Raw genomic sequence first — 13,048 nt, forward strand, 5'->3', positions numbered from 1 at the left:
AACCATTTAGTTATCATATTTATTTTTAACATAGCACCCCAGTTTCACATCGTGTACATTTTCCAAGTTGGAAATCCTTAACTTACTATGTTCTTCACAGATTTTTCAACAAGTGTGAAAAAGAGGCAGTAAAGTTAGCATGAGTCTACAAATCACAATCCAAATATAGGGCACTCTCGGGGATTTATTTATGCTTAAGGTAAATACACAGAATGTTCCCAATGCTTAGCAAATAAACAAGACTCTGGCTGAGTTAAATATTAGCACAACTTGTTAGCACAAGATCATGAAAAGACAGAAAGCATCAAATATATACTTTTCTGTTACACTGTTTACTGTTACATGTACCTGCAGTGAAAAAATATAATATACATTTTTACCTTCAAGGTTAAAATAGACAGTCAGCTCATTATCTCTCTTAGCCAATAACTATGAAGGCTAAAATGGCTCTTTTTGCCTCTGGCTCACTTACATACCTTACTTGTGTTGAAGATGAAAAGAATGGCAATTCTAGTTCTAAAGAAGAGGGTATTCTTGCTTCCCAAGATAGGCTCAGTGGAAGCTGATACATAAGTTAACTTGAAACAAAAACTACAACTTAGTTGATCAAAGTGGCATATGATAGGTTCTGTGTTCAGTCTCATGACAGAGCTCCCTGAAAGAACTTTAGGATCTAGCCCTATTAGCCCAGACTGCTATGAACCTGGTACCTGAGGGTTTTCTTACTCTAGTCCTCAAACCCCTTTAAGCCCTCTTAAAGCCTGCTGTCCTCTGGTCTTCAGAGTCATAAACCTAGTGTCACTAACTTCCCACAGCCATGATATCAACTAGGAGCAAGACAGGACAAATCACAAGACATGCAAACTAAGCATTCTCCAATAGTCGCCAGGAAAGTTAGGCTTCTGCAGACAGAGCGGGTACCAGCAATGGCAACAGGCAAAGATGTCCATGTGTCCTTTACCACCATGTGTGTTTAGTCAAAGTAGACAGTAATCCCACAAGCCTAAAACTAACTACCCGAGCTGCCCAGCTCATAAGCACACAGTGGCTGCTTCAAACATATTAATAAGATGTCCTCTGAAAGCCTGTTTGGGGCTGAGCATCAGCTCTCAGAATCTGCATGCTTTGTTTTTAAAGTCTGGTCCTCCTTGTCTGCTACTCTTGAGAGATTCGTATAATTAGATGCATTTCTCTTCAGAAACAAGTGAAGCAGAATGGTCCACTGTAATATTCATTCAAATTGCCATCAGTGACCAACCTGTCTATGCTAGTGGGCTGTCTCCATAAGCCCATGATGAAAGAGAAGCAAGATGTGCAAGCTGAAAATTGCACACATCCAGATCATCACTTCTTCCTAGGAACTTCAATCACACTGAGTCATGACACAAAAAACTATAACACTCATAACTGGAGTGGAAAGTCAACTGATCTGTTGAAGCCTGAGTTTTAAGGGAACACTTGAAATAGAATTAATCAGCTGGAAAGAGAAAAGAAAGCCACTCGTGTTGTATTTAGTGAGAGGGGGAGATTTCTTTAGCCACTACTTCTTTTTCTTCACACCCACAATGCTCAAACCACAACCCAATGAGCCTCTTTGTCAGTCATACAGGACAATCTATTTATGATAAGATGGTAAATTGTTTTTACATTTGTAAGACCTCATTTCCTTGGTGACATCTAGTCAGAGGTGTGACTGTAGTTTATGTTGAACAAATGTTTTAGCTTTAAGGTGTTAATACTATAATTGAGCTTAAAAAAGACATTTTCAAATGTCTTTCTTGATTGCAAGAATCACATCAATTCCAGATATTTTCTAAGTGATATTCCAATTATGTATCTATTATGTCCACGGCTATGTGACCATTCAGGATACAGACAAATGTTCAGAAATACTATACAATTAAACACAGCAAAAAAAACTATTTTACAATAGTTAAGACATCAGTAGGAAGTCAAAAGAAAAGTTCATGGTTTTTGATTACTTATCTCTAAAATGTGCTAAAATGGAACATTTGTGACCCAAGCGACCAAAGATATACTGGAGAAAACTAGAAGCTACTACATATCGAGTTCACTTTTACCATAGTAGTATATTTTAGAAAGTAAATGCCCACAGAAATATGGGACTGGAATCTATTCAAAGCAATAGCTGTCGGAAGTTCTGCCAAGATTTAAAGCAACGTACTACATCATCAAAGGTGAGGCATTAGAGTAGTTTCATAATATTATTTTCCCTCAAATTTTAATTTTATTTAACTTTGAGAGAAATGTCTAGACCTAAAACTCCCTAGAAGACACGTTTATACTTAAAGACTAATTTTAAGTCAATAAAATTCAACATGATAAATAGAAAAGGCTTCCTAATCTACTTTTAGGATAGCGGACTAAGTTGGAATCTATAAAATCAGGCTAGCATCCCAACTCTACCACTAGCTAAATATTTCTGTGAATTCCTGGGCCAAAAGCTCCCAGTTCTTAGGGCTGTAATTTTCAAATGCTAGCTATAGGAGAGAAACACTGGCCCTGCCTAGCTCTAACAGTCACACGGGCACAGCTTCCACTTAGCGGACTCCTTTCTCAATTAGTACCAAACATTTGTTTGATACGTATAAAGTGCTTAGATCTTTTCAACTAGAACAAATATCTGCCTTGATTATCACATTACACATCCATTTTTGCTATTTACCATTTGGTTTTTGCTTTAGGTCTATGGATAGAAAGGTGGCCACATGCTGTTCACCACTGACAAGAGATGCTAAAGACCCCAATAAGCCCACAATCAGTTACTACTGTCTTTCATCTGTAGAACTGGAGAATCCCCATGCAGTAAGACCATTGAGCAACAAGGCAATTAAACCCCCATGAATGGAGACAGTGTTAGCCTTCATTCTGTAGAATCTGCATCTCTCATCCCTCATCAGAGAAGCTTCTTTTTGTAACAGATGGCAACTAATTCCAGAGCAGTTTTATAGGTGATTTCAATGTATTTGCCTTCCTATATCATGTTAAAGACTCTAAAGAGCAGTATCAGGTATGGTAACCCTAAAAGTGCACATTCTAAGAAAACACAGAAAAAGGGATGAATACTAGTCATATAATAATATGTATTTAGATAGAAACAAAATATTTCATTATAAAAATCTATTTCTAAGCAACTAATAAACTGATGATGAAAGTTAAGTCCAGCTAAGAATACTCTGTGGGGTGTGTGTGTGTGTGTGTGTGTGTGTGTGTTATTTATTGGTGAGTGTTTTAGTGCAATGCCAAAATTGAAATATTGGTGATGGGCTGAATTTGTCCAGAATGGATGCTGTTCGGGTTTGATCCCCAGAGTCACAGCATTACTGGTGAGGCTGTGAAACTCAGAGGGCCTTGATTGTCCAATGCAAGTTTTATCCTTTAAGGAAAACAATGCCAACTAAATAAAATTCCAATCTCTTCACCCAGTGTCATTTACTTCATGGGGAAACAGCAAGTCAGCGTTTTTAAATTCACAGTATAGACTAGCATCCCTTAGATTGCATCTGGTTGGTAGCTATGAAGTGCTATCCCGATGAGGGCATATGCACCGGAAGATTCTGAGATAAGGTGCATGTTAGTCTTTCCTGTATTGAATGCACCAAATGGCAAACGTGCTGTGGAACATCTGCAGTCAGAACCCTGTTGGAAATCTGTCACAGCCCCCACGTCCCAGCACATAAAAAAAAAAGAAGTCACCTAGGAATTTGCACTGACCCATTCATAATCTTAGAGGGGGTTAAACTCAATCCCAAGCCCTCCCCACAAGAACAACAACAAAAAAGGCAGCCAAAGGAGAAAAGGAAATGCAGAAATAGTTCAAGTTTTAAGACTTCCCAAATCAAATCAGTTTCAAATCCTTAAATATGCATGGAAGAGATTCAACAATTTTTCCTTGTAAAAACATCATCTGTTTGAATCCTTCTCTTCTGTTGTTAAGCTACTGATAAAGCTTGCCAAAGGAACAGGGAAGTATTAAATAAATTTCTATTTTTACTAAACACTCTCAGTTCTATTGAAATTAATAGCTTAATCTTACATATTGTAAATTTATCCAAAACCATTTCAAAAAGTACCCTGTGCACACCACATCCCACTATCCAAAGAACGAGTAAGTTGGCAAAATGCACAAGAGACAGCAGGCCATGCTATCAAAGTGATGCTAACATTGGAGTGCCCTGTTGACTGGTGAACCAGGAACCCTGTGACCCTAAATGTCAGTCACTTCCTACTTTCAGTTGGGCTATACTACTAAATTTCTACAGGATACTGACTTTCAACAATTTTAACTTGCTTTATAACACTTCCATTAGAGTCAGCTGAGATCTTCTGAACTGTGTATAAAACCAATACTTCCCACGGGCACACTTTACAGAGAACAAATAGTCATGAAGCCAGTGGGAAGATTACATTCCTTCATGATGTCTCCAGGTCCAACACATTTGAAATCCAGGTTAACATAAAGACAACAAACAATCAGGGATTGTTGGAGAGTTGGTAGCCATTACCCTTCCCTTCTCAGCCTGGATACCTGGGTACAACAACAAATAGGTAGCAATCTGCTACTCATATTCGATGGGTAGTTTCCAAGCTCAGGCATTTATAGAAATGTTATCCCATGCAGGATAAAAGTAGTGATCTGGAAACTAATTTGATCAGGCAAGGCAATTAAAGTAAACTGTGCTTGCCCCAAAATTTACATGAAAAGGATTGAATTATCTAAGTTGATGGCCTAGATTGGCCAAGTTGAATAGTTCATTATCAAAATCTCCACTCCACAGAGGTATAAAGACCCATTCTGATATTTAATAAAAAGCAATAGTCATGTATTATTTATAGCTGATATATCAAAATGGCACTAGAGAAGTGTTTTTTGACATACAGTGGTAGAGGGTACAGTGTCAGTATAAATCTGATGCTTTAATTGCATTTCAGCTTTTGTTTTTATTATTATCATTCCTAAGACTATCCAGTTGGAGCCAACCTACTGTATATAACATACATCCAAGAATAAAATGAACAGCCTGGTAGTATATTATTAAGTTCTGTAAAAATTATAAATTCTTTAAATAATTCTCTGAACTATCTGATAGAAGACCAATTTTAATAAGGAGAAATATTTAAAAGTGGTTAAATGGGAGATAAACTCTACTGATAATTATAGCTTTTAAATGATACTTAGGATTAAACTGGGGGTTTTCTGTACTCTACCACTGAACTATATCCCTAGCTCTCTTTTTATATTTTATTTAAGACAGTGTCTCAATAAGCTTTTCAATATGGCCTTGAACTTGTGACCCTCCTGCTTCAGCCTCCTATGTAGCTGATAATTAAGATTTTAATTGCAATAATCAGTTGATGACATTTTTACTAGCACTGTAAAATATATAAGAGAAGTGCAAAAGAGAAAATCATACAGATTATATTGTGCTGCTCACAGCTTTTGACATTCAGACATCTATGACAAGTAGCTGGGCTCAAACACTCAAAAGAAAGATCTTGGCAGACAAGGTCACCCACTGTCACTCAAGCCTTGAGGATGTCACAACACTGTAACTGGACGAAGTTGTTCCAATTGGTTTTCCAATGCGATCCGTTCTTGATGGACCTCCTAAAATGTAAGAAACAGAGGAAAGAAAAAGAAAACACATTTCTTAGGTTCATCTCTATTTCTTTATACAGTCAAAAGAAATGCAGAACTGGACCCACAAACACTCAGGGATGTGGCCTGGAAGGCACCATTTTCAATGCTGGTGATTAGACAAAGAGATTCACAATCACTAACCTATCAATGCCTTTCTGAAGATGATGAATGCAATGGATCAACTTTTCTTTGCAAGCCTGCCTTAGCCTCACTCTGTTTTGATGGGCTCAGAAGGCAGCAGAGAAAGACATTGAACAGTAAAAAGCCAATGGGGGAGAACTAAAAGTAAAACAGACTCCCAATGAGCCACCTCAACTAAATTTCTAGTTGCGATCTCTGGCTTCTTTTCTGGCACAATAATACTTAAGTAGGGATGAAAGATAAGAAGAGACACTGGTCATCCTTCCACCAAAGTCTTTTGTCCGGGCTCTTGCACATAATACAGACAGCTTAAAGTTATTTCTGGGAAAGAGGAAGAAGAGAGGGATAGTAATCTATTTGGAAATTCAAATTGTATCTTTTTCCTTTTACTAAATTTATTTATTTATTTTACATTCTGACTGAGGTGTCCCCTCCCTCCTCTCCTCTCTTTCCCTCTGTCCCCCACCCCATTTCTGTCCTCCTGTTTCTGTTCATAAAGGAAAGGCCTCCCTCCCATGGGTGTCAACAAAACATGGTCTATCAAGTTGATGTAGGACTAAGCTCCTCCCCTCATATTAAGACTGGGCAAGGTAACCCAATATGAGAAATAGGTTCCCACAGCCAGTCAGAGTGTTAGGATTAGATCCTGCTCACAACAAACTTTGAGGCTTAAAACAGAGTTTTCAGAGGGAAAAAAAGGATACATAAAGGCACTCAAATAGAATTGGCCAAGGTGGAAAAGAATTCTTTTTTTTGTTTTGTTTTGTTTTTTCGAGACAGGGTTTCTCTGTGGCTTTGGAGCCTGTCCTAGAACTAGCTCTGTAGACCAGGCTGGTCTCGAACTCACAGAGATCCGCCTGCCTCTGCCTCCCGAGTGCTGGGATTAAAGGCGTGCGCCACCATCACCTGGCTTGGAAAAGAATTCTTATGTAAAGGCTCAATTCTCAGATGTTTCAGAAAGCCAGCATACACTGGAAACCCAATGTACAGAACTCAATGAGTGTTCATTCAGTCACACTCCTGGCAACCCATCTGATATATCATATGCTACTCTCGCTATGATGGTATCAGCAAAACCCAAGGAAGAGCAGGCCAGTGCCCTTATAGGGCTTCTATTCCAATGGATGGCATTTAATTGAAGAAGACAGATTTCAGTGCATTATTTAAGATAATTCACTGGAGAGCAACAGAGTGGGTTTGGGGAGAAGAAAGTATGACTAAGGAAGGTTGCTTAGAGGCATTGTAACTTGAGCAGAGACATGAATGAAGCTGGAAGGAATCTACTTAAACACGTGGGGTGAAGATATATATGGGTGACTAAATGACAACAACAGAGGCTCCAAAGAGGCAACTGAGTTTTGTCAATGTGATACACAAAAAGGATGGAGTTCAGTTGGTAGAATGCTTGCCTTAAAGGGTTCCATCCCCAGCACACAAACAGGCCATGGTGCCATGTGCTTGGAATGCCAGCACTCAAGTGGTAAAAGAAGGATAATTAAAAGGAATACATTAGTGAATCTAATGTCAGCCAGAGCTACATAAAATCCTGTCTCAATAAAACAAAACTGAAAAGAAACGAAAAAACAATGAATGAATGTTTTTGATCTGCCCAAAAAACAGAAGGAGCAATGAGGGGATAAAGCCAACTAAAATAAAAAATGAAGCAAAATGATATAAAAATGCTTATCAGTTCCAAAGATTACTGAATGTCTTTCCAGGGTGAGGGTACCATTTTGTAGTCGTACCATCCATGCATGATGCTCCAGCTGCCTTCCATTGACGGTGTCATTTTCTGTTTCAGCAGTTCTATAAGTGTACAGCAGTCTGTAATCCTAGCTTATATTGTCATTTTCCAAGTAGCTAATAATGCAGAATCCCATGTTATATGTATATATGTCATCCTTATACCCTCCTTGGTGAAATATCTGTTCTAGTCCTTTGCCAATTTTTAAATTGAGATATTTGGGGTTTTATAGTTCTTATTTTTAAAAATTTTATTTAAATTTTTCATACAATATATTTTGATCATATTCCTTACACTCCCCAAACTCATTCCAGATCCTCCCCCACTTCCCAACTCACCCAACTTCATGTTCTTTCTCACTCTCTCAAAAAGAAAACAACAGAAAAAAGAACAAAAAGCGAAAGTCAAAACAGATAAACATGTGGAAAGAAAGAAAATCAATAAGACAAAAATACCAAAAGCAAACAAAAGGAACGCACGCACACACAAGTCGTTTGTATTGGCTAAGTACTCCATGGGACCTTCCCTGGAGTGTGGTTAATATACCCACTGAGGCTCCATTAGAGAAAGCTCATTTTCACTTTCCCAGCAGGAATCAATTGCAAATAGCTTCTTAATTAGAGGTGAAAGTTTGTGACCATTTCCCCTTCTCCATGTTGGGATTTTTGTCTGGCTTGGACTTGTACAGTCCCTGTGCATGCTGTCAAAGTGTCTGTGAGTTCAGGTGTGCATCAGTCTTGTTACATCTGGAAAATGCTGTTTCTATGGCGTTATCCTCCACCACTAGCTCTTATAATTTTCCCACCTCTTCTACATGGATTCCAGAGTCCTGGAGGGGAGGAGCATGATGAAGACATTCTATTTAAGATTGAGTGCTCCAAAGTCTCGCACTTTCTGTATATTGTCTACTTGTGGGTCTCTGTTAGTTCCCATCCACTGCAAGAAGCTTCTCTGACGAGGGCTGAGCGAGACCTTGATCTATGGGGTATAGCAGTATGTCATTATTAGTCATTTTCTTGCTGAGTTCCTTTAGTAGAATGATAGTTGTAGGTTTTCCCCCAGACTTATTTTTGAGTTTTAAAAGTAATTTTTTTTAAATTAGAGCACAAGTTCTCTTTCAAATTTGTAGTTCTGGAATATCTCCTCCCCGTCTGTAATTTGTCTGTTAATTCTCTAGAGTCTTTGGAAAGCTACTATACTAAGTAATTTTCTTATAGATTATGTTTTTAGTCATTCCTAAAATACTAAGATCACATCTAACTTCAAATCATGAGGGCTTTTCCCCTGCTTCCTCCTAAAACTTTTATAGCTTTGTGTTTTCTATTTACATGGACAAGCCATTTTTAGTTGATCTTTGAAGAAGGGGTGAGACTTAGATCAAAACTCCCTATTTGTTACATATAGATGATCAACTGTTAACCACGTTGTTGGGAGACTAACTTTTGATTAGGTTGTCTTTTAGCAAATGGCTTTATCTGTGTGACCTATTTCAGGATTCTGATCTATGCACTCACAGCACCATACTGTCTTGATTACAGCAACCTGACAATCATTTCTTCATTTGTTCTTCCTTTTCACATTGGTTTAGCAATTCCAAGTTCCTCAGCCCTCACGTACAAATTTTTGGATCAGCTTGTTTGTATTCATAAAAAATTCCTGCTGGGATTTTAATTAGTATTGTCATGAATCTAAAGATCACTGGGGAGAAAAATGACAACTCTATTTTATTGAATCTTCCAAAATATACAAAGAAAGCATATCTGTACCTTTAGGTCTCCCTGGATTCCTCTCAACAGCATTTTTTAGTTTCCAGCATACAAATCTTATGTGTGTTCTGATAGATTTTTACCAAAGAATTCATTTGGAGGAGGAGGCCAGCTACCATAAAGTGGCACTTTAAGAAAATTCCATTACCGATTATTTATGACTTATACGTAGAAATATTGGTTGTATATCCTGGGACTGTCACAAATTCAACTGAACAACAGAATTGTTTTAAATCCAATTTGCAATAGTGTCACAAAAATTTTGGACAATTTGTCAAAAGATATACAAAACTTATATACTCAAATCTCAAAACCACTCAGGAGAAATTTAGAAGAGAAATAGTTGTAGAAACTCCTATACTTTCAGATTACCAAAATCAACATGGTAAACATGTCAGCTCTCCTTAAATTGGTTGACAGATTCAACGCAAATATAATCGTAATCCTAACAAGTTTGTATTTTATGATACCTTCCTACCAATTCTCAATTTTGCATGAGACAATGCAAATATTCAAAGGAATCATGAAAATGAACATGTTGAAATCTTTATATTACCACATTTCAAGACAGTATAAGGCAGCAGCAATCAGGACAGTGTGAGAGTAGCAGAAGGATCCACAGAAAGACTAATGAAACAGAGTAAGAAGTCAGAATGGAACCCACAATTATAAGCCATTAGATTTAGGATAATGGCACCAAAGTGACCCAAGGGAGGAAAAGCCTTTTCATCAAATGGTACTGGATTAAGGAAATACTAAAAGGGGGGAAATGAACCTTAATCCTAATGTCACATCATGTACAAATTTAATTTTAAAATTTAAAAGAAGGAACAATAAAGCTGTTAGAAGAAAATATGTGAGAAGTATTTTATAACCTAGAGGTGTATATATATATATACACATACACATATATATATAGAGAGAGAGTTTCTGTACATAAAGTAATAAGCTTAAGAAAAAATTGACAAATTTGAATTCTATCAAAATTTGAAGTATTTGCACATAAAAATATATAGTTATTACATAAACAGGTGATATAAACACTAGAAGGAAATACTGACAAACATTATCTAACAAATTATTAACAACCAAAATGTGCACAAAGTTATCTGCCCACGGCTCAACGGCAGTCAGGGTAGATGAAATCTCAATTTAAAAACTCGCCCCAAAAAAGACAGATGTAGGGGCACATACATGAAATCCCAACACTCAAGAGGATGAGATAGGAGGATTCTGAGTTCAAGGCCAGCCTAGATTACACATGGAGACCTTCTCAAAAACAAATAACAAAAATAACAAAAAGTCCTCTAGTTTGAAAATATACTTTACATATAAAGTAAATGACATACTTAGTCATCAAGGAAAAAAATTACCTTATCCTAGTCCAGGTTAAAATCAACAAAAATAAAACCAATTGTTGGAAAAGATTTAAAATTCTCACACATTAATGAGTAGAGTATAAAATGTGATAACCACATGTTTTAAAGGTACATCTATTTCTAATAAAGTCAGTCACACATACTTACTCTGGTAGTCTGAATAGGAATGCCCCCCTATAGGCTCATATATTTGAGTCTCCAGTTGGTAGGGACTACTTGGGAAGGAACAGGTGTGGCCTTGTTGGAGGAAGTGTGTCACTGGGAGGCAGGCTTTGAGCTTTCAAAAGTCCACCCAAACCCAATCCCTCTCTCTGCCTGAAACTTGCAGATGAGATGTAGGCTCTCAGCTACCATTCCAGCACTCTGCCTCTCTGCCTGCCGCCATGCTCCCCACCATAATGTTCATGGATTCACACTCTGAAGCTGCAAATAAACCCATGCTATTCACGGCTTTCTTTTCTAAGTTGCCTGGGTCATGGTATCTCTTCACAGCAATATAAAAGTAACGAAGACACCATATTTTCAACTAATCCTGTTTCTAGGATAAATGAGAATATATTTCTATTCAAAAACATGTCTAAAGTTTCTAGGGAGCACTCTGTCAGAAATGGAACAAATACATAAAGTCTCCCTGCATAGCTCATGAAACATTTTTTGGAGAGGAAGCAAAAAGAATATAAGAGCCACAGGTTATAAGGAGGACTAGGGCAAAATAGTGTTTTCTGAACATGATAGAGGCATTGCACTCACGAACCCGCAGAAGTTACAATCGCCTGCACAAGATCAAGTCAGTGAAACCCAATTATAAAATGGGGCACTGAGCTGAACAGAGAAATCTCAACAGAAGAAGTTCAAATGGCCAAAAGACACTTAAGGTCATGCTCAACTTCCTTAGCAATCAGGGAAATGCAAATCAAGGCAACTTTAAGATATCATCTTACACCTGTCAGAATGGCTAAAATAAAAAACATCAATGATAGCCTTTGCAGGAGAGGTTGTGGAGAAAGGGGTACACTCATCCATTGCTGGTGGGAATGCAAACTTGTGCAACCACTTTGGAAAGTAGTGTGGCGGTTTCTCAGGAAATTCGGGATCAAACTACCCCTGGACCCAGCAATACCACTCTTGGGAATATACCCAAGAGAAGCCATATCATACAACAAAAGTATATGCTCAACTATGTTCATAGCAGCATTGTTTGTAATAGCCAGATCCTGGAAACAACCTAGATGCCCTTCAATTGAAGAATGGATGAAGAAAGTATGGAATATATACATATTAGAGTACTACTCAGCAGTAAAAAACAGGGACTTCTTGAATTTTGCATGCAAATGGACGAAATAGAAAACACTATCCTGAGTGAGGTACGCTAGACCCAAAAAGAGGAACACGGGATGTACTCACTCATATTTGGTTTCTAGCCATAAATAAAGGACATTGAGCCTATAATTTGTGATCCTAGAGAACCTAAATAAGAAGGTGGACCCAAAGAAAAACATATAGGCACCCTCCTGAATATTAACCTTCATCAGGAGATGAAAGGAGACAGAGACAGAGACCCACATTGGAACACCGGACTGAAATCTCAAGGTCCAAATCAGGAGCACCAGGAGAGAGAGCACAAGCAAGGAACTCAGGACCACGAGGGGTGCACCCACACACTGAGACAATGGGGATTTTCTATCGGGAACTCACCAAGGCCAGCTGGCCTGGATCTGAAAAAGCCTGGAATAAAACCGGACTCGCTGATCATAGCGGACAATGAGGACTACTGAGAACTCAAGAACAATGGCAATGGGTTTCTGATCCTACTGCACGTACTGGCTTTGGGGGAGCCTAGGCAGTTTGGATGCTCACTTTACTAGACCTGGATGGAGGTGGGTGGTCCTTAGACTTCCCACAGGGCAGGGAACCCTGATTGCGCTTCAGGCTGATGAGGGAGGGGGACTTGACCAGGGGAGGGGGAGGGAAATGGGAGGTGGTGGCAGGGAGGAGGCAGAAATCTTTAATAAATAAATAAATAAATAAATAAATAAATAAATAAATAAATAGAGTGTGTAATATCAAAAAAAGAGATCAAGTCAGTGAACATTCAAACATGGATGACAAGGGCCCAGAAGCCCCACCAGCAGGCAGAAAAACTATTGGCAAATGATGGTTGCTACCCAAGGGAAAGTCAGTTTTCTTTAGGGGTGTGGTGCCTTGTAGGTTGACCAGCTAACTGCAGTAGATGGTCCCACACCCACAAATATAGAGGCATCACAAGTTTGACTCAGTGGGGTATTAAAAAAAGATATGAGGGAGAAGGGTGAAAGGATCAAAACACATAGCATGAAATTCTCAGAGTAAGTACAAA

General features: G+C 38.2%; 1 protein-coding gene across 12 annotated transcripts in view; it reads right to left on the reverse strand.

The window, feature by feature from the left end:
• The window catches only part of Reps2 (RALBP1 associated Eps domain containing 2), a 321,626-nt gene continuing 308,578 nt past the window's right edge, over positions 1-13,048 (reverse strand). For all 12 annotated transcript variants that reach the window (XM_050160594.1, XM_050160589.1, XM_050160591.1 and 9 more), the window contains one exon: positions 1-5,629. In XM_050160594.1, coding sequence (XP_050016551.1) covers positions 5,561-5,629 — 69 coding nt within the window. In that variant the 3' untranslated portion in view covers positions 1-5,560. The remainder of the gene's footprint in view (positions 5,630-13,048) is intronic.

Source organism: Alexandromys fortis, unplaced genomic scaffold, assembly GCF_014885135.2.
Source record: "Alexandromys fortis isolate MF-2015 unplaced genomic scaffold, M_Fortis_MF-2015_v1.1 scaffold_120, whole genome shotgun sequence".
In the NCBI taxonomy this organism is placed as follows: Eukaryota; Metazoa; Chordata; class Mammalia; order Rodentia; family Cricetidae; genus Alexandromys; species Alexandromys fortis.